This window comes from Coptis chinensis, chromosome 2 (assembly GCF_015680905.1).
Source record: "Coptis chinensis isolate HL-2020 chromosome 2, ASM1568090v1, whole genome shotgun sequence".
Taxonomy (NCBI): domain Eukaryota; kingdom Viridiplantae; phylum Streptophyta; class Magnoliopsida; order Ranunculales; family Ranunculaceae; genus Coptis; species Coptis chinensis.
Window position 1 is genome coordinate 5,546,171 of NC_141457.1, and position 21,770 is coordinate 5,567,940.

Genomic DNA, 21,770 nt, shown 5'->3' on the forward strand with positions numbered 1-21,770 from the left:
ATTCCAAATTGACAACGTTGTAATTACCCGGCTTTGTATTGTTGTACCACTTGCATGTCGAGCCTCCACCGCATTCACAATTGCAACAAATTTGTTCATCATTTTTGAAATATATTTCCACCTTCCGCTAATTGAATCGGGAGACCTATCCGACCCACGTGCTTGATTGAACTCGTTTGTTACCACGATTCCAAAATCCTTTTGCATTTTGGAAAGCACCAAACAATGGAGTCTTCACTAATTTTTATCCAAGTAAGACATAGAGCTTGATCATCGGACATGCTAAAGTGAGCTCTCGCTTTTGCTTGAGTGCTACCACTTGCTTGAGATGCTTGAGTTGATGCCATTTGATATTTGGTTTTTTTAAGAACTGATTTTAAAGAAGAAGAAATATGATATATGATTGTTGGAAGTGTGAGTTGAAATGAAACAAATGTTGTATATATACCAAAGTTTTTTATTTTGACCATTTTTTTACCGTTCTGACTTTTTGACCGTTGGTACACTAGCCGTTAGGACTTCGGACGGGATGTTGGATTCCGTCTGGTGAGTTTTGTAATCCAGACGGAATCCAACATCCCGTCCGAAGTTAACAAGTCAGTGATAACCTCAGTGAAAGGTTTCACCTTGTTTTGAACTCGGGAAAACTATCACCGAGTTTATCACCCAGCATTGCACAACACTTTTGGAGGAAAGTAGGTGATAGTTATCACTTCCCCCCCTCTATCACCTGCATTGCAAATGCTCTAACTAACTCTAGACTAATTTTCTGATTAAAGAAGGCGCCTCCATTCTTCTTCTTCTTCATCTTCAATAACCATTGTGAAACGCAAATGTATTTCCAAGGTTGGCTCTGTTTCAAAAGTCAAAAACATTCGCCGTCGCAAAGGGTCACAAATTTCAATTCTTTAATATTGGTAACTGGTGGCATTGGAATTATCAGCTAAACTAAGCATGGAGTCACCGGACCCTGTGAACCGTAAACGTTTAGATCGTTGGATATTTAGTGTGTCTACCGATGGATTTGAATTCTTTACAGAGGAGCAATTGTTTGATCATTACGTTGGCCTTCTAGCACATGTTTTTCCAAGGTAACTAACTATCTGTTATTTATTTTTAACTTTTTTGTTACTGCCAAAAAAATTTGTATTGGTTATCATCATAATAACTTTTATGTTTCTGCATGCATATTTTCTTTAGCAAAGAAGAAGCAAGAAACAAAATTTACCTTGTGTCGTGTGGGCGACGCTTTGGTTTTGGTGCTCAAATCGATGCAAATTCTGCAGATCGCATCAAAGGAGGTTGGTGCTTTCTTACATTCTTCACATCCAGTTACTAAATATATTTGATGATTTCATATTTTTTCTATAGGAAGTGCTATTCTTTTTAAGGCGGAAGACCACTACTACGATGCTCGGAACAAGGACCCCAGTGGTAACTTTGTTTTGTCTTCTGTACTACATGTATTATTATTATTATAATTAGTGCACTGTGTCTGTATATGTGACTTTTCAAACCTCCTCCAAGGCAATGTCTTTCCTTTGGATTATATGTCACTAGACATGCCTGTGGAGACATGTAAATCGGGTAATCCAAAGTATACTAACTCGGAGACACTTCATTGTTGAAAGAAATTTTTACTTGAAATACAGGAACCTATTCGTAGGTAAATTTCATAGAAAAATTGGCTTTGATGAATTTTTCTTTCTTTCTATCTTAATTCTCTCATGATTGGTTACAATTACTTGCACTCAAATACTGTTCATACCTTAATCTTAAATGATTCGGATACCAAACATATTTGCTACATAATCTGTTCCTGGCATGGGATTCTAATGGATGATAAAGTACTTGCTGTACTAGTTCTCCTAAACCTTGGCTTGGGAAATATTCAACTTTTCTTAATAGAAACCTTGCTCTCAAAACTAAAATGCATCCAATTGGGATATAGAAAATTAGTGGCCTTCCTTTTTAACTGTCTGTTTATATATTTGTTTTTTTTTTACTAAATAATTATTTTATTGGTGAATAATGGTTCATTTTACAATGGGAGATGACAATTGCACTACAAGTTCCGCTGCGGCTCCTTTTTGAATAGCAAAACCAATCTTTTACTTAATAATAACAATAATATGATAATAATAATGATGATGAAAAAAAAACAAGAATATATTTTATTTGATATCCAAACTAAATCATACAAAGGGTTTTGAGGTCTAGGGCGTGCTACAAATTATGCCGCAAGCCTCTTCTAATTAGCAAAACTAATCCTCATAATCACGTATTGATTGAAACCAGCTGTTTTCACATTGGTGTCCAATACTTTCTGCAATCTCCTAATCAGCTCACTACTTCCGACATCAACAAACCAATTAAGTGTATCAAATGCAAATAGGGCGACACTCTTTTTCCATTTGTAATTATTGTTATTATGTATTTGCTCAAGCTGTCACTCTTGATTTGAACTTATTATGTGTTTTTTGGCCTCTTAATTCTCTTGCAGGATCAGTCGCTAAGTTTACCCCGCTTAATCTGAATCACCGTCTTAATGATATCTACAGCTATCATCATTTGTCTAACTTTAACTCAGAGTGGAATCATGATCGTTGGATGTTCATCTAAAGAAACCTGATTGTGAATTTGCAAATGCACTACATGTCTTGGATTATTGTGTTCAATTGCTAGCCGAGGCTATTGGAAGGTAAAATGAGAGTGAAATAGGGTCATTGTTTTGTTTACTTGGTTTATCTTTTAGTTGAGTTTGGCATATATATAGATCTTTGATTGTGGCCATGTTAAATCATCACTTGTCCCTTTGTCATGGCGAACAATATTGGTAAGTTGTGTTTGGGCCTGGAGTACTGCGCACTTGCCCCACTGAATAAAAAGTCTATATTGCCGATAAATAAAAAATAAAAGTTAGAGTGATTCGGTTGATTATGTGATCCCTATAAATCCTTTAATTATATCTACTTGACCCTTTTTACCAGCGAAATAGGTGCAAAAAATAAAGTTTATGCTATTTGGTGGAAGATTCCGTTTGGATTTTGTGCTGAAATTGATGAGGATTCCTCAGTTAAACTTAAAGGTTGGTAAATTCTTTGTTTCGAAATGACTTGTAAATATGTGATAGTATGGAGTCTTATTTATGTACTTACTACATAGATGCTCCTCTACAGCATTGCAGGATGTTCTAGTAGTGCTTCCGGATTATTCATTTGATGCTAAGAGTAAGAGTCCGGGTCATGAGGGTAAGTCTCTTAACACCATTAATTATTTGGCTTCTATTTTGATTGTTTTTTTCCATCTTCCTTGGGTTTTTATTTTTGATGTGGATGTGCTATCTTCAGTTTGTTTTTATTTTAAAGCTAGTATGATTGAACACTAGTACAATGACTAGCCTATGCACAACTGGAGTTGGACATATGTTCCTGACCTTGTATACAATTTTGAATTGGCATTTTTAGAAAATGATTAGAGTAATCCCTCTTGAGAACCAAAGGAAGATTGTAAGGGGTGCCCCAATTACCATTCGTGGTTACTGCTGGGCCACTCCTCCACCCCATGCGCATTTTGGCAAATCAAGAAATAATTACTCATTTTTAAAGATCACGTTTCTTCTCCTTGACCTCTACAACCACTTTTTTAGCTAGTAGAGCTTGGTTTAAAAAAAACCAAGTTACTGATGTTCATCCATTGTTGAAGCTTCCGCGGCTAGTGAGTCTTCCTTCTCTTCATCTTGAGCTACTGCGACAGGTGCAACAATCGCTAGTTGGGACAGCACTACTTGTGCTAAAAGATGTTTGGCATGGTGATGGTGAGGTAAGGGTGACAGTGGTGGGGTGGGATTGGTCTCGGCATTGTCTCCTCTCCTCTTGAAATCAGTGTTTTCAACTTGAATTGGTGGTGAATAGTGAACCTCTGAACAACTGATATCCTCTTCAGTGCAAGCAGTAGCTCCCCCCATTAACTCCTTCAAACTCTCTTTATTCTTCTCATTCTTGACAATCATTGAGGTGCTGATTTCAACATCAGAATCTTTCAATTTTTTCTCATCACTTTGACATTCTTGTGAGGTGATTTCTAGCTGATTAGAAGTGTAAAAATCCAGCTATGGGGATGAATAACTTGGTTGCGGGTTTATTCTGTTAGAAACAAAATCCATTGCAGCAGCAGCTTGCGTAAAACAATCACTAGCAGAAGGAGCACATGCTTTATAAATCCCATGTGTATTAGATATACAAACCGGCTAGATAACCTTCTTCACAAATTTATCAGAAATTTTATTCCTCATCTTCACATCACTGTGTTGGGAATTAAAATTTAGATGACCTCCTTGATCACCCCTACCTTGTTGGTGTTCATGATGCCTATGGGTTTGGGGTGTTGGTGCAGCCACCCAAGCATGAGTACATTGTTGTGGTTGTCGATCAAAAACAGATCTATAACGACTTGACCGATCAACACCATGTTGATGGTATTGACTGTCCGGATTTCGACTATTAGAAAAATCAAAGTGACGTCTGTCGAGATTCCTCACCAGTGGTTGGGGATCAAAATAGGATAACAACTCATCAATGAGATGTTGGGATGGGTAGTATGTCTTGGGATCAGGATACTTATTTTGGTGAGAATATCCCTCATCGGAATACTCATCTTCATCGGAATCAATAAAAGACTCCTCTTCATCGTAATTGTATGATTCATTATGAAAATACGATCTTCGCAGCTCAAAATTTTGGTGGCGGCAATTGGGAGTTGGGGAATGAAATCTAGAGGGAGGTTCATACCTTCTTGAAGGAGGAAATCCCGTGCGGCAGCTGCAATCTAAATCACAATCTCTCCAAGTATGAGGATCGGTATGGTACTTTGATCTATGGAGACTTTGCGGCGGTGGTGACTCTTCTACCTTTTCTTCGATAATCCATCACAATATCTCCCAAGAAATTAATGGCTCTGATACCAATTTAATGTATCTTGTTGGCGGAAGCTTCAACAATGGATGAACATCAATTATGATTAATGGACAAAACACCTAAATCTAGGGTTTAAACCTTCAAACATGAAGAAATAAATAATATTCATAAACAACCAAGCTAACAATAAAGGCCTAGATGCCTTTATATAATAAACAACTACTAAATCTAATTGGAAACCAAATAGGAAACCATCTAATTCCTATTCCTAATTGAATTAGAAAACCAAATAAAATAGAAACTACTAATTAATTATTTATTCCATGTTTATGCATCAGTTACAAAGACTCAAACCTTCATCTTCCTTTCGTAATAATAATCTCCCATTTTACTAGATGATGTCGTGGATCTCCCTTATTCATCCACGTGTCCTTGTTGCATTCTGGCTTTCAGTACATGTAATATTGTCTTACATACTCGTGTGTAAATATCATCCAAATCCGTTGTCTCTTTTGCGTGTTCTCTTATATTATATAGACACTTTGGCTCGGATTCCAACTAATGTAGATCGTAACAGGAAAAATATGAAACTTTGTCGAGTCAAACAACTTATGATTTTGTGAGCTACTATTATCTTATTGTAAAAAAAGACTTGAAACTCGTGATTTAGGGATTGGAAGACGTATTTCCTCATTCATACCTACTGGAAGTCAGAAATGGTACTTTCTGATAACAGCTAGGCTTAATTTGCACATTTCCTAATTTGGTATGTGTTCAGGAAAAAGTTGAGGACTTAGTTGTAGAAAAACAGCAAATTATGGTGACACTAGAAGCATTTGTTGGATTATTTTGCCATGTATAAGGTGGCTTTTGATGATAAGTGTTCCTTTCTTGAATAACAAATTTTGGAACAAATTCTTGCTACATTTTCTTAATTTATTGACAATGTTTTATTGTTTTATGCATAATTTGATACCCTTGAAAGTGGAACTAGAGAGGCTAAAGTTTTATGCTCAAGCTCCTTGAGTGTGAAATATCAGTCTAGTTTTAATTGTCTTTACTCATTTTTCATGCAGTCCTTTGTGTTCAACCTCCACGCACTGGGAAATCTTTTCACTCTACGGATATATATACGATGACCGAGATGATTTCTCTGATGATGAAGATCTGGACCGTATGGATGAATTTGAATTTGTCGAACATGCAGGTATGATCTAGCTTTGTTGGTAAGTGAGATATGAGAGGACTGGGGTTCAAAGCCCAGTCAGCATTATTGAGTTAGTGAAACATGCTTGTGTTGATCAGAACATTGTTTCACGTCTTGTTTGGATTAAAACAAGGTGTAACTATGATGCGTTATACCAAAGACATGGGTTAATTGGTATTTTAGTGATTTTCTGAAGTTATGCAACTTCAAGAACATGTGATGACACATGGTAATGAGTGTGTACATAAAATTTAGCTGTCCCATTTTGACTTGTTGCCCAATTTATGTCGTTTGTGTAGTGAATTTACTTTGGTGCTACAGACAATTGATTTTGTTATATGAAAATCTAGTTATTGTCGTTAGAAACTAATAGTATGTGATCTTTGCAAAAATGATATTAATTTACGAAATTACTTGAGAAAGCCAGGAGAGATTTGAACAACTTTAATCCTGTGAATTTATACAATCCCAAATTGTCAAAACTCTTTCCACATCGTGGATTTCTATTCTTGCAAAAAGCGTTGAAAATAAATAGGAAGGGAGGTGGCTTATAATAGTGCGGTGAGGTGTTAAAAAAAAATGAAATAGAAAAGTGGTGGCGGCTTATGTTAGTGCGAGGAGGTGTTAGTAACCAATGAAATATAAATGAGGTGCTTAAAATTTTATATATAGGGAGGTGTTATTAAGAAATGAAAAAGGGGAGTGAAACATTTCCGTTGTTTGCATAGTTAGAGGGGATTCTGAAAAGTCTGGCAATCTAATAGTATAGAGATTCATTTTATTTCTAATCTATTAAATTAAAGTTTTTGCCTGAGCAATCTAATTGTATAGAGATATACATTTTATTTATCTCATCTGTTAAAGTTTTCTCCTTCGAAAGGAATCTAGGGACACAAGGAATGCTCACAACCCCAGACCTTAAAGCATAATAGCACACTGATACCCAACATGACAAAGGAAAAGTATTTCACATTAAATTTTACAAAGGGTTCACATTGGTGTCCAATCCTCATAAACACGTATTCATTGAAACCAACTGTCTTCACATTGGTGTCCAATACTTCCTGCAATCTCCTAAGTAGCTTACTACTCCGACACCAACATTCCAATTAAAGCATTATCAAATGCAAATGGGACGACATGCTCTCTTTTTTTCATTTATAATTATTGATATTATGTATTTGCTCAAGTTGTCACTCTTGATTTGAACTTATTATCTTTTGGACTTTGGGCCTCTTTATTCTCTTGCAGGATCAGTCGCTAAGATTACCAGGTTTAACACCGTCTTAATGATATCTACAGCTACTATCATCTGTTGGATTGTCCATCTAAAGCATCCTGGTTGTGAATTTGCAAATGCACTAGACGTCTTTCATTATTGTGTTCAATTGCTAGCCAAGGCTGTTGGAAGGTAAAATGAGAGTGAAATAGGGTCATTGATTTGTTTACTTGGTTGTTCTTTTAGTTTAATTTGGCATATATATATATAGATCTTTTGATTGCGGCCATGTGAAATTATCACTTGTCCTTTGGTCCTAGTGAACAATATGGCTAAGTTGTGTTTTGGGCCTATAGCACGACACACTTGCACTACTTAATAAAAACTATATTGTCGATAAATAAAATTAAAAGTCAGAGTGATCCAGTTACTTGGTTTGGAGTCAGGGATGCTGGAAAACTCCTTTACCACCCAACATTCAAGCACTGGGTTTAGTTTGTTTATTCATTTAATGCCGCTTATGTGATCCCTATAAATCCTTTAATTATAGCAACTTGACCCTTTTTACCAGCAAAAGAGATGCAAAAAATAAAGTTTACGCTGTTTGATGGAAGATTCCGTTCGGATTTTGTGCTGAAATTGATGAGCTTTCCTCAAATAAACTTAGAGGTTGGTAAATTCTTTGTTTCGGAATGACTTGTAAATATGTGATTGTATGGAGTCTTATTAATGTGCTTACTACATAGATGCTCCTCTACAGCATTGCAGGATGTTCTAGTAGTGCTTCCGGATTACTCATTTGATGCTAATAAGAAGAAGAACACGGGTGGTAAGGGTAAGTCTGTTAACACCATTAAATACTTGTCTTTTATTTTATTTTATTTTTCCATCTTCCTCAGGTTTTAATTTTTGATGTGGATGTGCTATCTTCAGCTTGTTTTTATTTGAAAATTGAACACTAGTATGATTATTAACGTGCACAACTGGAGTTGGACATATCCGGCTGACTTTGTATACAGTTTCGAATTAGCATTTTTAGAAAATGATGAGAGTAATCCCTCTCAAGAACCGGACGGTGCCCCCATTACCATTCGTGGTTACTGCCGGACCACTCATCCACCCAACGTGCATTTTGCCAAAACAAGAAATAATTACTCATCTTCGTAGATTCTGTCTCTTCTCCTGAACTTCCACAACCACTTTCTTAGCTAGTAGAGCTTGGTTAAAAAAAGTCAAGTTACGAAATCTCGTACCTTCATCTTCCTTTCTTAGTAATACAGTCTCCTATTTCTTAGTTAACCAGATGATGTCGCGGATATCCCTGACCCATCCACGTGTCCTTGTTTCATTCTGGCTTTCAGTACATGCAATATTGTCTTACATGCAGTGTGTAAATATCATCCGAATCCGTAATCTCTTTTGCGTGTTCTCTTTTATAGAAACCTTGGCTCGGATTCCAACTAATGTATATCGTAATAGGGAAAATATGAAACTTTGTCGAGTCAAACAAACCTTCGATTTTGTGAGCTACTATTATCTTATGGTAAAAAACGACTTGAAACTCATGATTTAGGGATTGGAAGACACATTCATTCCCTCATTCATACATGATACTTTCTAATAACAATTAGGCTTAATTGGCATGTTTCCTGATTTGGTACGTGTTCACAAAACAGCAAATTATGGTGACATTATTTTGCCAAGGATAAGGTGGCTTTTGCCTTTCTTGAATAACAAGTTTTGGAACAAATTCTTGCTTCATTTTCTTAATTTCTTAATTTATTGTTTTTTGCATACAAATAAAGTTTTAACTGTCTTTACCATCTTTCATGCAGTCCTTTGTGTTCAACCTCCACTTCGCTGGGAAATCTGATCTTGATCCTGCATTCGCAGATATATACAAGTTGACCGAGATAACTATGATGATGAAGATCTGGACCATATGGAGGAACCTGTTGGTGAATTTGTAAGTGAGAACCGATCAAAAAAAATTAAACAAAACCAATCAAAAAAATTTGTAAGTGAGATTCGACAGTGTCTGGGGTTCAAAGCCCCGTCAGTATTACTGAGTTACTGAAGCATGCTTGTGTTGATCAGAACTTTGTTTCACGTCTTGTTTGGATTAAAAACAAGCCGCAACTATGAGGTGTTACACCAAAGACATGGGTTAATTGGTGTTTTAGTTATTTTAGGTGAAGTTATGCAACTTTAAGAACATGCGATGACACATGGTAATCATGTTTAAGCAGTGTGTTAAAATTTAGCTGTCTCATTTTGACTTGTTCCCCAGTTTATGTTGTTTGTGCGGTGAATTTGCTTTGGTGTTATATGAAAATCTAGCTAATGTTGTTGGAAACTGATAGTATGCAACTTGTGCTACGCACCGGTTCTTTAAGGTTTTGCAAAAAAATGATGGTTTGTTGCTCTAAGTATATGGTTTAATCTGCATTGGATAGAGTTTGATTTTGTTTTAGACTTTTAGTTCCTTTCCAAACCGGATCGTGCTCTCAAGGCCGAAATATGTAATAATAGCGGTCATGACCCATGTAATGGCCGTTGACTGGTAATGTAAGACGGCCCCTATTGCTGTTAGGGGTGCCAACGGGTCGGTTTTGGGTCGGGTCTTGGCGGTTTTGGTTTGGATTTTATTATTTTGCGGTTTTATCGGTTTCGGGTTCTCAACGGTTTTAGTATGAGAATTATAGAATCAATCAAAACCATAAAAACCCATGGGTTTTTATCGATTTCGGTTCTAATTCGGATCTTTATTATTTATTATAATTATTAAACAATTTCAATCATTTAAATACTAAAACTTGCATTGTTTTTATTTTTATTTTTTTATTTTCCTATACAATAATATTTTATGTATAATTAGTGATGTATCAACAATCATATTTACATCAATTTATGAATATGTATCAATCATACACGTTAAAATATTTACTATTCATGTGATAATTTAAACCTTTGATATAGAAATTAAAATAATCAAATATCTAATCTTATAATTTTGATTTTTTTTTTAACGTACATACACATATATTTGTTTCCTTGTATTAACTCGATCGTGTACACGTTCAATCACATATATTTGTTACATTGATATATTTTATGTAGAGATGTCCATTCTGCTCGAAACCCTAAACCCGTCCGAAACCCGAAAAAAAACCCCGTATCGAACCCTGCCCGAGCCCGACAAAACCCGAACCTGAACCCAGACCGAAATACATAGGGTCGGGTTTGGTCACACTATCTAAACCCGGATCGACCCAAACCCGACCTGATAATTTGGCCCTAAACCCGTTAAAAGGGTTAAAAAGCCCGAAACCATATCCGAACCGAACCTGAACCTAAAACTGGAACCCGAACCAGACCATAATTCCCAACAACTTTCCTAACAGCTCTATTTCATTTATTATCTATTTATCTTCAACAAACTTTTGATCTTTTGCTCATTACTATTTACGTTTGGTCTTTAAAACAAATTACCTTTGGCCATACCCTTACTACTCTTCTCCCTCTTCCCTCCAACAACTCTCCAAGAAGAAGACAACCTAATCACACGTTCCTGATGAAGAGATTGGTGGGTTTGATGGTGCTGCTAAGTTTGCATTCACGAAAAATTTAAAAGACCTTTTCAAATATCTCTTTCTAAATGTGGTCACCAAGGCTGAGCAAATCAACAAGTCGGATTCACACCACCACAAGAAGTCGAAACTCCCAAAAAGCCATCAATCTTATTGTCAAATCAACAGGTTGGATTCACACCACCACAAGAAGCCGAAACTCCCAAAAAGTCATCAATCTTATTGAGTTATTGTCTTGGAATTGCTTTGCGCTTGGCAATTTTTTTTTTTCTTTTTTCGCGCTTTTCAAAAAAATGCAATCCGTGTGCTTTGATTTTTTGATGATGATTGAATTGGCTTTACGATGTTAAAGTTAAACAGATCAAATCCAATAAAAGAAGATGGCTTTTGATTAATTAGATGAAAAAGAAGTTTTTCTTGAGATCTTGAGATTTAATAGCTGAAAATGACGTTTCTGATGAAGAGATCTAATATTCTTTTATTTCATATATTTCGGGTTTTATCATACCGGAAACCTGAATCCGAGCCCGACGGGTACCCGAAATATAGGGTTAGGGTAGGGTTTGATCACATGTATCCAACAAATACCTGAACTCGAACCCGACCCGCAAAGAACAGGGCTAGTCCCGGGTAACTCGATACCCGTTCAAAACCCAAAAAATTGGGTTCAGACCCGGTCGGGTACCCGTTTGGACATCCCTAATTTTATGTGCATACACATATATTTGTACACGTGTATTAACTCACATTTTAAATCGAACATGCGAGTACATGCATCTTACAATTACATCTCATCACTAATTTTTAACATAAACACTATATATTGGTTTATAATAAGTGTGTACCACAATATATCAAGCATATGTATCCTATTTAAATATATACATGCATAAGTTAATAAATATAAAATATATTAGTTAATTCATAATATACACGTTGACATTATTATTAACAATCTATGATACATTTGTTTAACGTATAATTATAAAATATAAATTTAACAACACACATTCACTATTATGCTATATATATTTAATAGATTTTTACACGTAAAAAATATATTTTATATTATGATGTATGAGTTTGATTATCTTAAATGTAATATAATATTAAATATTAAATTTATATTAAAATTTTATTAAATTTTAGTCCAAACGATGTGGCCACATCGTTTGGACTAAGTCCCAAACGACTTGGCCACATCGTTTGAGATTTGAACTTTGAAAAAAATATAAAGTTATGTTTTTTGGCGTTTGAGACTTAGTCCAAACGGTGTGGCCACACCGGTCAAGAGGCCAAAAAACAGAACTTTATATTTTTTCAAAGTTTAAATCCCAAACGGTGTGGCCTAGGGGTGGGAATTTGGCCCTAACGACCCTAACCCGGCCCTGACTGACCCGACCCTAAGCCCTATAAAGCCCTCACAACTAAAGCCCTCACAGAGTTTAGGGCAGGGCCGACTCGGCCCTAATGCCTTCTAAGGGAGGGTCAGGGCTAAGGTTCTGAAACATAGGCCCGACCCTAACCAAGCCCTAGTTATAATTTCACTATAAAATACACAACTAAAACTATCCAACTCCTTGTTACATATTTTCAATTAAAATAACACTGTCCTTTGTAATTTATCACTTACCGTATGGGTACTTCTAATAACTTGTCTTATATCATAAAAACTTGTAAACCTAATTGTTTCTATCTCACAACTCACGTACACCTCACAACTCCCCGTCTAACATAGTCGCCAAGAACAATAATGAGCACTGGGCACTAGCCTAATGAAAAATAGGTTGACGTTAGTAAAAACTCATTCCATACTCTTATTTGTCTTTGTGTTCTTCAATGTTAAATGTAATTTTGGTGAGAGTTGAGTACAAGAAATAATGGATTTATGTCAGTGAAAGCTCATTCCAAAATGTGTCTTGTGCATTTTAATTGTAATTTTGAAATATAAATATGAGTCTCTATGTACTTCAGTTTATTAGATTGTGGACACATTCAAAGTATTTGATTATAAATGCCGAGATCTCATCTTGTTCCTTCAGTACTTGGTCATCATCATTAAGAATCTCCTCAATCATAGATGTCCCTAACCTCATTTTGTACAGAGCATGAAAGTAAGCAGAATTCCTTGCTCCCTCATCATACCATTTATTTCTCGATTTCTGCTTGACAAGAGATTCTTTGTTGTTCAGAGCTTCTTCTAATGCGTGTTCGGCTTGAATAGCTAAGAACTCCATATTCTCATCCTCAGGATCTCCTGCTTGTAGTTGCGGTGAAACAATTCTATTTGTGCTTTCTTAATGTTAGTATCCGTATGACCGAACACTTCACAATTCCATTTTTTCAACTCTTGTTTCAATCTCTTCAGTTTAGCAGCCACTACAAACAATGGCTTACCTCGCAACTCTTGATTCTAATTATTTTTCACCACTTCCATAAAACCCTTGTGTTGTGTCCAGCAGTTGTTGAAACGGAAGGGTGTATTCTTAGGCTTAGGAACATGAACGCAATACCTAATGAGGGGAGCATGGTCTGATCCTATCCTAGAACCCACTTTATAACTCCATCCTGTGAACTTCAAACACCAAGTGTTATTAAAGAAACATCTGTCCAGCTTGCAGTAAGTTCTCTTTAGCCCTTTTTGATTATTGCACCATGTTGTTTTAAACCCCACAAAAGGACTCTCCATCAGTTCACAATTATTGATCATCCCATGGAACTCATTAACTGCTACTCTTAAAGGCGGCCTACCACTCTTTTTCTCCTCATTTGCCATGACCACATTAAAATCCCCCACCACTAGCCATAGTGCCATGCTTTTAATTCTTTCCAGATCCCTCCAAAGCTCTCTCCTTTGAACAAGAGGACATTTTGCATGTACAAAAGTAATGATAGCTCCATTCCACTCAACAGTAATATGCTGATTGGAATTGAAAAGGTGTCTAATCACCACATCCCTCTGTTCATCACCCATAGATTTCCCAAAATATCTTGAGAACCATTATGTATGACAGAATCATTATACATATTCAAGCCAAGTCTTTTAATATTACTAACTGTGGGTTTGATCTTAGGCTCAGCCAAACAAAGAATCTCTGGATTATGACCTAAAACCAAATCCTTTATTCTCTCTACTGCTATGTCTTTCTTAACCCCCCTCACATTCCAAAATAATGTCCTCATTTAGAAATAGACGGGGTGGCTTTCTGTGCTTGTAGGGTTACAACTACAGAGTTAGTTGTCCCATCTCTTCTCTTTGTTCTTATTCTTCTGCTTAGTTATCGCAGTCACACCTCTTTGTATTAGAAAACTGTCGGCTTCGTTATCATCTAACTCTGCCCAGTTTTCATTAACACATCCAGCAGCACCCTCCTTTTGAGACTCAATCCTTGCATCCTCTTCATTATCCAGTACATAAAAGTTATTTTCTTATTGGCAATTCAGGATTCGCTGGTGAACTCTGCGAATTGGGACTAATTTGTGCCACCACCTGATCAATCGCAGCTTGCCTTTCAGAGTATTGAGAGAAATCTACAATTAACTGTGCAGACTCACCTTGTTTCTCTGGCTCCAACACACTATTTATGACTTCTGTGACAGTATTCTTCAACACATCATGAGCTTCCTCTCCCCCTACAACTTCCACAGTAGACGCAAGAACTGGGATACTAGCCTCCGACACAACGTTGACTAGCTCATGTCCTTCATTGACCTCCACCACGGTCAACAACACCACATGTTGATGTTGATCGGTTGTAAATCTTTGGATTACTCACCTCCGACACCTCGTTAACTAACTCAGTATCTTGACCTCCAACATCACTATTTCAACACCACCGAGTGTGTCAGGCAACCGCGGGCGACTATTTTATCCTTATTCTTTCTCTTCAAGCGCTTCTCGACTCTTGGATAACCCATCCATCATAGCCGCTTGTTCCACCATAATATCTTTTCCTTTGGCGGCATTCCCGTCACTGGTTTTCTTAAACTGAGCCAAATCAGTTTTCAAAATTCTGACTTTTCGACAAGGTGTCCTACCCCCTTCTTTGTGATTGTAAAGTCGGGGAATCTTGCCAGCCGCACCCTCTTGCCGTAAAGCCACACCAAATTTCTTCGGCTCTACCCATATCTTATCTGGTATCTTCTTTGACAGATCCACGTCAACTCGAACACTCGCATAGAACCCCAGAGTTCGTTTTGTTGTCGTTTCATCAACATGTAGAGGTCTTCCCAGTGCCATGGCAAGCAAGTTCTTAACCTCCCAGTATTACAAACTAAGTCCTGGAAACCTAACCCATATAGCATCATGTGATTGGGTTTGTTTCTCCGCAGAGAAATTGGGTGACCATTTACTTAATCTGAGTACCTGTTTATCAAAAATCCACGTTCCTTAGTCCCAGATCAATTGATAATCTTCTTCCAGATCAAAATGTGCCATAATATACCCTCTTCCTAAGGGTGTTATCAACCAATCACCTTTTGGCTTCCATAGAGTAGATGCTATTCTTCGAACTTCTTCTAAGTTCATCTTTTTGAGATCTAAACGACCCACCAAAGCAAACTTACAAAATTCCAAACCTTTTTCCAGCTCATCATCTATTAATGCAATTGTGGGAAACTCACCTTGTTGTCCTGGAATTGGTAGCGCAGCTAAGTCCACATTACGACCATATTTTGGTCTGGCAGCAGCATCATAAGATTTCTTACCTTGCACCTCATTAGTGGTAACACCTTGGTTTAGTGTCTTTGTCGAAGCGTTGTCATCCTTCTCCCCCGTTGCCGATGAAGAAGCTCTATTATTACTTCCATAATTTAGTTGATTTCGACCCCCACCGATACCAAAAGGTAGATTAGCCATCGTGGAGGAGAGATATATCGCAAATAAAAAGCGAAAAACCCTCGGTCAACCCGAGGTCAAACATTTTTGGAGGCAAGTTTTCCCTCTACCGATTCAATCCTATCTCTAATTTTAACTAAAAGAAGTAAAAATTAGAGTGAAAAGACTTGGCTATCCCTAACAAACCAGATCGCTCTCACAATCGCACATGACCACAAACACTACTATCACAGGTGTATGCATGTGTCCAACAAACTTACAAACACCACTGTGCACGTGTACAACATGAAATAAATTAAATTTCTTATGTTAGTCTTAACATAAAATGTGAGTGTACTGGGGGTGGTCAAAAAGCAAAATTGAAAAGTAAACGAGCTACAACTTGATTCTGTCCTATGGGCCAATTCTCCGTATTACTATGGAGTATGGACCACTAGTGATGTCCCGGGCCTCCGGACCATAACAGCAAGTTTCTTCAAAGGCCGAATGTTCAACCGATGTTTGGGCCCAAATCATATTCTCTTCAATTGAATTTCATTCTCTATATTTTTATATTTTGTCATAAAATGTCTACAACAACAACAACCGTGTCATTGAAGAAGTTTATGTCATGTGTCATCCTTGATTTAGATGGTACACTGCTTAATACGGGTCAGTTAACTTTTCATATAATCATTTCATTGAGAAAAAAAAAATGTTATTATAAGTCTAATTATTTATTTCTTGTAATATGATGATGACAGATGGTATAGTGAATGAAGTTTTGAAAGTGTTTTTAGGAAAGTATGGAAAAAAATGGGATGGAAGAGTAGCTTATAAAGTAGTGGGCAAGACACCTTTTGAAGCTGCTACTGCTATTGTACATGATTATGACTTACCCCGTTGTTTTCTGATAAGTTAATATTCTATACACTTTTTATTGATGTTAGAATGTTAAGTTGGCGTTTATTGTATTGGTGTTTTAATAGGGTGTAATGCATTTGCAGTACAGGTGGTGCAATATTAAGGCTCTTCCTGGTGGTAATCGATTAGTTAAACATTTGAATGGTCATGGAGTGCCAATTGCCTTGGCATCCAATTCTCCAAGGGCGTCGGTAGAAACCAAAATATCTTACCATCTGGGTATGATTCTTTGAGAAGCGTGTGCATTTGTGAAAGTTAGTTAGTCTGTTGTTTTTCATATTTTGAGTTTTCGCGGTGTTGTATCCCCTTTTAGGTTGGAAAGAATCTTTCTCTGTCATCATTGGTGCTGATGAAGTGACTATTGGGAAGCCATCTCCTGAAATGTGAGATGCAATACGAAATAGTTCTCATTTTTAAATATAGGAGGTATGTTTTCTTATGAAGATCTAATTTTGTGTGCTTTTGTCTGTTTAAGATTCCTTGAAGCAGCTAAAAGGTTAAATGTGGAAGCGTCTAGTTGCCTTGTCATTGAGGACTCACTGTAAGTGGCTATCCGTTTTCCCTCTGGTGCTAATTCTCATTACTGTCAAGTTTCACTTCAAGCCCAAATTTGAAATATCTACTACTTCATGGAAATGTTTGTATGAATGGAAGCATTTTATTGTGAATGCTTGCTTGAGTGGGAGAAATTCTCTCGATTGTTAATATTGTTCTATTATTTTATTTTCTTACTACTAGTGTAAAATTAAGTTTTTTGAACATGGAGTTCATACCCCGAATGCTATCTGCCAGATGTAGTCCTCCCGGTGGCTTGGATATTAGTCTTTTACAGACTCTGCAGTTTGTTTTTAATCAATTTCGATGATTAAAACACAGTTGTCTCTATGATGCTTGTTATATCTAGTTCAAATAGTATCCTTCAAGTTCCAATGAGGTTATTGTTCTTCCTAATGATCCAGTGTTTTTTTCCAGCAAAACTGACCCGTCACTGCACCTATTAAAGCCTCCTTAGCAATTGAAACTACCTTTTGAATTAACCTTGAAGTGTACATTTCTGGTTGTTCCATGGTCGTCATGAATTGTGACGTGTTATTATACCTTTGAGGCTGGGCTAAAGTAAAGTTCAGCTGAAAACATAGCTGTTTGCTATGTAGAGTTTCTATTATTTTAACTTGTTGTCCGTAGATCTCGAGCTTAACTATTTGTTTAACAGAAACCCATTGAAGAAATTGGCTGGTATAGATTGCTGTCACTAAGTATCAACACTTGCAGTCGAGTTAAACCTCTTAAACTTGAAAATCCACCAGATATTTGTGTCCCCTTCAGACTCTAAAGTTGCCAATCAATGGAATTTTGAGAAGAACCTGAAAGTCTATCGGTAATACTCTTATCATTTATTCTGTTCAAGACTCAGACTATATCATTATAAAATACTAACATAGAACACCTTCCCTCACAGCAGTTTGTCTGTGATTAAAAGTCCAATGGAAGGCTTAGAGTCTTCTTCAGTTCATTCATCAGTGCAATATCATTTACTTGTTAGTAAACTACTCCGGAAGATAGGGTCTATAGAATTACAGAAAAAATTGCTTTTCATCCTACAGAAGAAGAGAAATCAAGTCAAATTCAAAATTTACTTAACAAAAAAAAAATAGTCTCTTGGTAACTTATAGCCAATATATTATGCATTAAAAGTTTAGAGAAAAATATTACTGGTTTATCAAACTGTAAATCAATCAATGAGTAGTGCAGTAGCAGTCACAACCGAGTTGGTGCAAGGACTAGATATGCAATATGTTAGCAAGGATTTCAGCTGCCTGACCATAGTGATAGATCCAAGTATTGGTAGTGCTTGAGTACACCAAGAATCAGCAGCCTAACTCTGGTAGACAACTGTACAAGGATGACTGCTTAGGTGCTCATTCAATTGCACTATCTGGTGTAAATAGCGCAGTCCTTTGTTGGAGACTTGAAGGTCACTTAGGATTCTTAATAACCTTCATCCCTATGCTGTCAAAGGCGCCAGCCCAGCCAAGGCACTTAAGGCACCAAGTTTAATGAAAACTTTTGCTACTTGTTGTCAAAGGTGCCACAGTGCGCTAGTCAAGCCTAGCTCCTTGCCTTCCCCAGACAACTGAGCTTCTGCCCCTTTGTAGGTAGGGAGTGAATTGTATGTATATGCTAGATTGAAGTGTCTAAATATCACAATTAATGGTAATAATAATAATTATTATTATTTTATTATTATTATTATAACAATAGTAATAAGATAATAAAACAGTAAAGTAAAATAAATATATAAAAAAAACGCGTTCCTTAATAGTAGAGTCACAAGTAATTGATGGTGAAGAATATCTAATTCTTCCATCTAACTTTTGGTTAGACAAAGAATGTTGTGACTGCTAAGGTATTCAATGTAGTGAATATAAATGTGTCAGTCAGATTAAAATAATCGATCAAAGTATTACTTGTAAACTTCAGGTTTCACATTAAATCCTTGCAGATTTGAAACATTTGATGTTCCGGGAAACTCAAACATCCCGTGCTTTTTCGAGGTAAGGAGGTTTAACATGGGTACCAGTGTTGATTTTTAGTGAAGTTGATTTCACTTCTATACCAATTGATTTCCTTGACGGCCTCCGCCATTGAAAAATGAGGGATTAGAAAAACTAAGTGTCTGTTGTGGCAGATTTTGACCAGCCCTTAGAGTAGTTCAGGTCTTGCAAGCTTTTTCTTCGAATTCAGAACATTGTTTGTAAGATCCCTGAATTTGTTAATTCTGATTCATTGGTTCCCAGTCTTTTTTTTATTTGAATTGTTGGGAGCTGTCTTGTTCTGTATAGAGCATCACTTAATAGTCTTCGAGTTGTATGAATTTAACTAATATACCGTGGTTTGGGGGGAGGGGAGAGGCTTACTGAATTATGTGGAGCGTGATTGTAGTTGTTGTTGGAGTCAGCTGCACATATGTACATATAATGTTGTTTAGTACTCTATGTTGTAGCTGTACTATTCTCAATTTTTAAATGTATGTGGTGACATTTTGGGCAATGCTTGTGATATAGTTGTATTACACTTTTTGTACACTATTATTCCATGGACTGAGCTGTGGTACAACTTGTAACAGACCAGGTGTTACAGCTGGTAAGGCTGCTCATATGATGACAGTGATTGCTGTACCGTCTCTTCGAAGCAATCCAATCTTTACAAGTCTGCTGATGAAGTGATCAACTCCTTGTTAGATTTCCAACCTGAAAAGTGGGGACTACCACCATTCCAAGATTGTATTACCCTCAAACCTTCTTTAACTCCTTGTAAATTTTACCTTGGAAAACTATTTGGTCAATCGTTCTGATTATAGATGTTGACACGTAATTGCAGGGATAGAGGGTACTTTACCTATTGAACCATGGCATATTGGAGGCCCTGTCATCAAGGGTTTTGGTCGGGCTCCAAGGTACTTGGAATACCCACAGGTGTGTTACAACATAACTGATATTGGTTACAGCTGTTTGCTAATGGAATTGGCTGAAGTAATTTTCATCATTATAATCACAGTCCTTAGTTATGAGGGAGTCAGTTCCACTAATAGATGAATATCATATTTCCTGATTATTAGGAGTAACTCGCATTATGCTTTTCAGCACAAAATAGGGAATGCTCTCTCCAACGAGCGGAGAAATAAAGAGAATTTTCTACTCAATATTTTGATGTTATCTAATGTTACTTGTTAAATAATGAGTACTAAGAAAATTTCATTCCGTAAAACCTGGGATCCACCAACTTACTGACGGGACCTCGAGTAGTGTGTCATTTAGTGTATTTATTATTTAACATACCCTAATAATGGGTTTAAGCACTTAATCCATTTGTCTTTACTGTTAGTGTTAGTGTTAGAGACATGAGGAACTTGCATCTTATATTCTAATTCTAAGTTTTAGCCAATTAATCTGGTTTTCAAGTAGATCTCACAAACCTTACTTATTTCAGCTAATTTATCTACGGAGGGTTACTCAAACATCCTTTCAGAACATCCCTCCCGGTGTACTTTGGTTGGGCTGGATTAGCTAAGCAGGGGTGTGCACAAGATGGTCATGAGCATTGGTTGGAATCCGTACTTCAACAACACCGAGAAGACAATAGTGAGTTTTCTTCTTTAACCGTTAATTGGTTGCCATGTGTGCTCATTGGCTAATTCTTTCCATCTTCCTCGGCATCCTTGAATTTGTGTTTGATTTCAGGAGCCCTGGTTGCTTCATGATTTCGGTGAGGATTTCTATGGGGAGGAATTACGGCTTGCTATTGTTGGCTATATACGACCGGAGGTAGGTTAACATATATTTTTACTTAATCATGTCAAAGTTCTTGTTGTTCTGTTGTTTACTGGGATTGTTTTTGTTTGAATTGGACAGACCAACTTTTCATCCCTAGAAAGTCTGATAGCAAAGATTCATGAAGACAGGAAGTTTGCAGAAAATGCTCTTGATCTTCCTATGTATGCGCACTACAAGAATGATCCATATTTGACAAGCTCATTGCAGTTAAACGGACATCACATCAATAAAGAAACCTAACATTTTACTGATTTTCTGTAGCAAATCTAAATTACGATTTGATTCGTCTTGTATAATATTTTTCAACTCCTCAATGTTGTGTATACCGACTGATATTCGACATTTCGATGACTGTATGAGTTTTTTTTTTTTTTGATAAGTAGACTTTATTGAGAGAAAATTGCAAAGCACAAGATACAGTACATTACATAGAAGAAAATAGTGAGTGAGAACTTCACCTGGTTACAGAGACAGAAAATTTATCATCGATGACTGTATGAGTATTATTATTATTAATTAATTTATCATCATATTTGTTTTAATCCATGTGAACGACCACATTCGCATATTTCTCTTTTTAACTAAGATCAACTTTATAGGATTGTAAAGTAACAGGTGATGCTCCTGGTTCTCTTCTTTACAGATTTTCCTTTCAGTGGACTCGATAAAAAACTAGCGAGTTATTTATTACAGAAAGATATCAATAATTCCTGTTAAGAGTAAGTTCTTTGTCCTATGGGTATTTGCCCAATCCCTTGTAAAAG

At 36.6% G+C, this 21,770-nt stretch overlaps 2 protein-coding genes and 1 pseudogene across 4 annotated transcripts; 2 read left to right on the forward strand and 1 right to left on the reverse strand.

Moving 5' to 3' along the window:
* Positions 1–658: 658 nt before the first annotated feature.
* LOC147514519 (multiple organellar RNA editing factor 5, chloroplastic/mitochondrial-like) lies at positions 659–8,151 on the forward strand. 2 transcript variants are annotated; one of them, XM_086583616.1, is made up of 10 exons: positions 659–1,091; positions 1,201–1,301; positions 1,372–1,434; positions 2,504–2,701; positions 2,991–3,088; positions 3,180–3,251; positions 5,993–6,123; positions 7,375–7,534; positions 7,914–8,011; positions 8,089–8,151. In XM_086583616.1, exons 1-4 carry the CDS (start codon positions 955–957, stop codon positions 2,620–2,622), a joined length of 420 nt encoding a protein of 139 aa, XP_086439742.1. In that variant the 5' UTR covers positions 659–954; the 3' UTR covers positions 2,623–2,701; positions 2,991–3,088; positions 3,180–3,251; positions 5,993–6,123; positions 7,375–7,534; positions 7,914–8,011; positions 8,089–8,151. The 2 variants fall into 2 exon arrangements, with proteins under 2 accessions (XP_086439742.1, XP_086439738.1); XM_086583612.1 differs by having other exon boundaries at positions 8,103–8,151.
* Positions 8,152–13,345: 5,194 nt separating this feature from the next.
* LOC147514520 (uncharacterized) lies at positions 13,346–13,906 on the reverse strand. The gene has a single exon (XM_086592612.1). It carries the CDS (start codon positions 13,904–13,906, stop codon positions 13,346–13,348), a length of 561 nt encoding a protein of 186 aa, XP_086448738.1.
* Positions 13,907–16,320: 2,414 nt separating this feature from the next.
* On the forward strand, positions 16,321–21,548 carry LOC147514521 (bifunctional riboflavin kinase/FMN phosphatase-like; annotated as a pseudogene). Its single transcript, XR_015208433.1, has 10 exons — positions 16,321–16,420; positions 16,513–16,665; positions 16,761–16,891; positions 16,986–17,055; positions 17,148–17,213; positions 19,800–19,956; positions 20,054–20,148; positions 20,663–20,814; positions 20,914–20,997; positions 21,085–21,548. The product of XR_015208433.1 is annotated as a bifunctional riboflavin kinase/FMN phosphatase-like (transcript).
* The last annotated feature ends 222 nt before the right edge of the window (positions 21,549–21,770 follow it).

Coding starts and splice junctions, on each gene's coding strand:
- LOC147514519 (XM_086583616.1), top strand. CDS start 955: ATGGAGTCACCGGACCCTGTGAACCGTAAACGTTTAGATCGTTGGATA. Junction 1,092..1,200: donor CTAGCACATGTTTTTCCAAG/GTAACTAACTAT, acceptor TATTTTCTTTAG/CAAAGAAGAAGCAAGAAACA. Junction 1,302..1,371: donor TGCAGATCGCATCAAAGGAG/GTTGGTGCTTTC, acceptor TTTTTTCTATAG/GAAGTGCTATTCTTTTTAAG.
- LOC147514520 (XM_086592612.1), bottom strand. CDS start 13,906: ATGGGTGATGAACAGAGGGATGTGGTGATTAGACACCTTTTCAATTCC.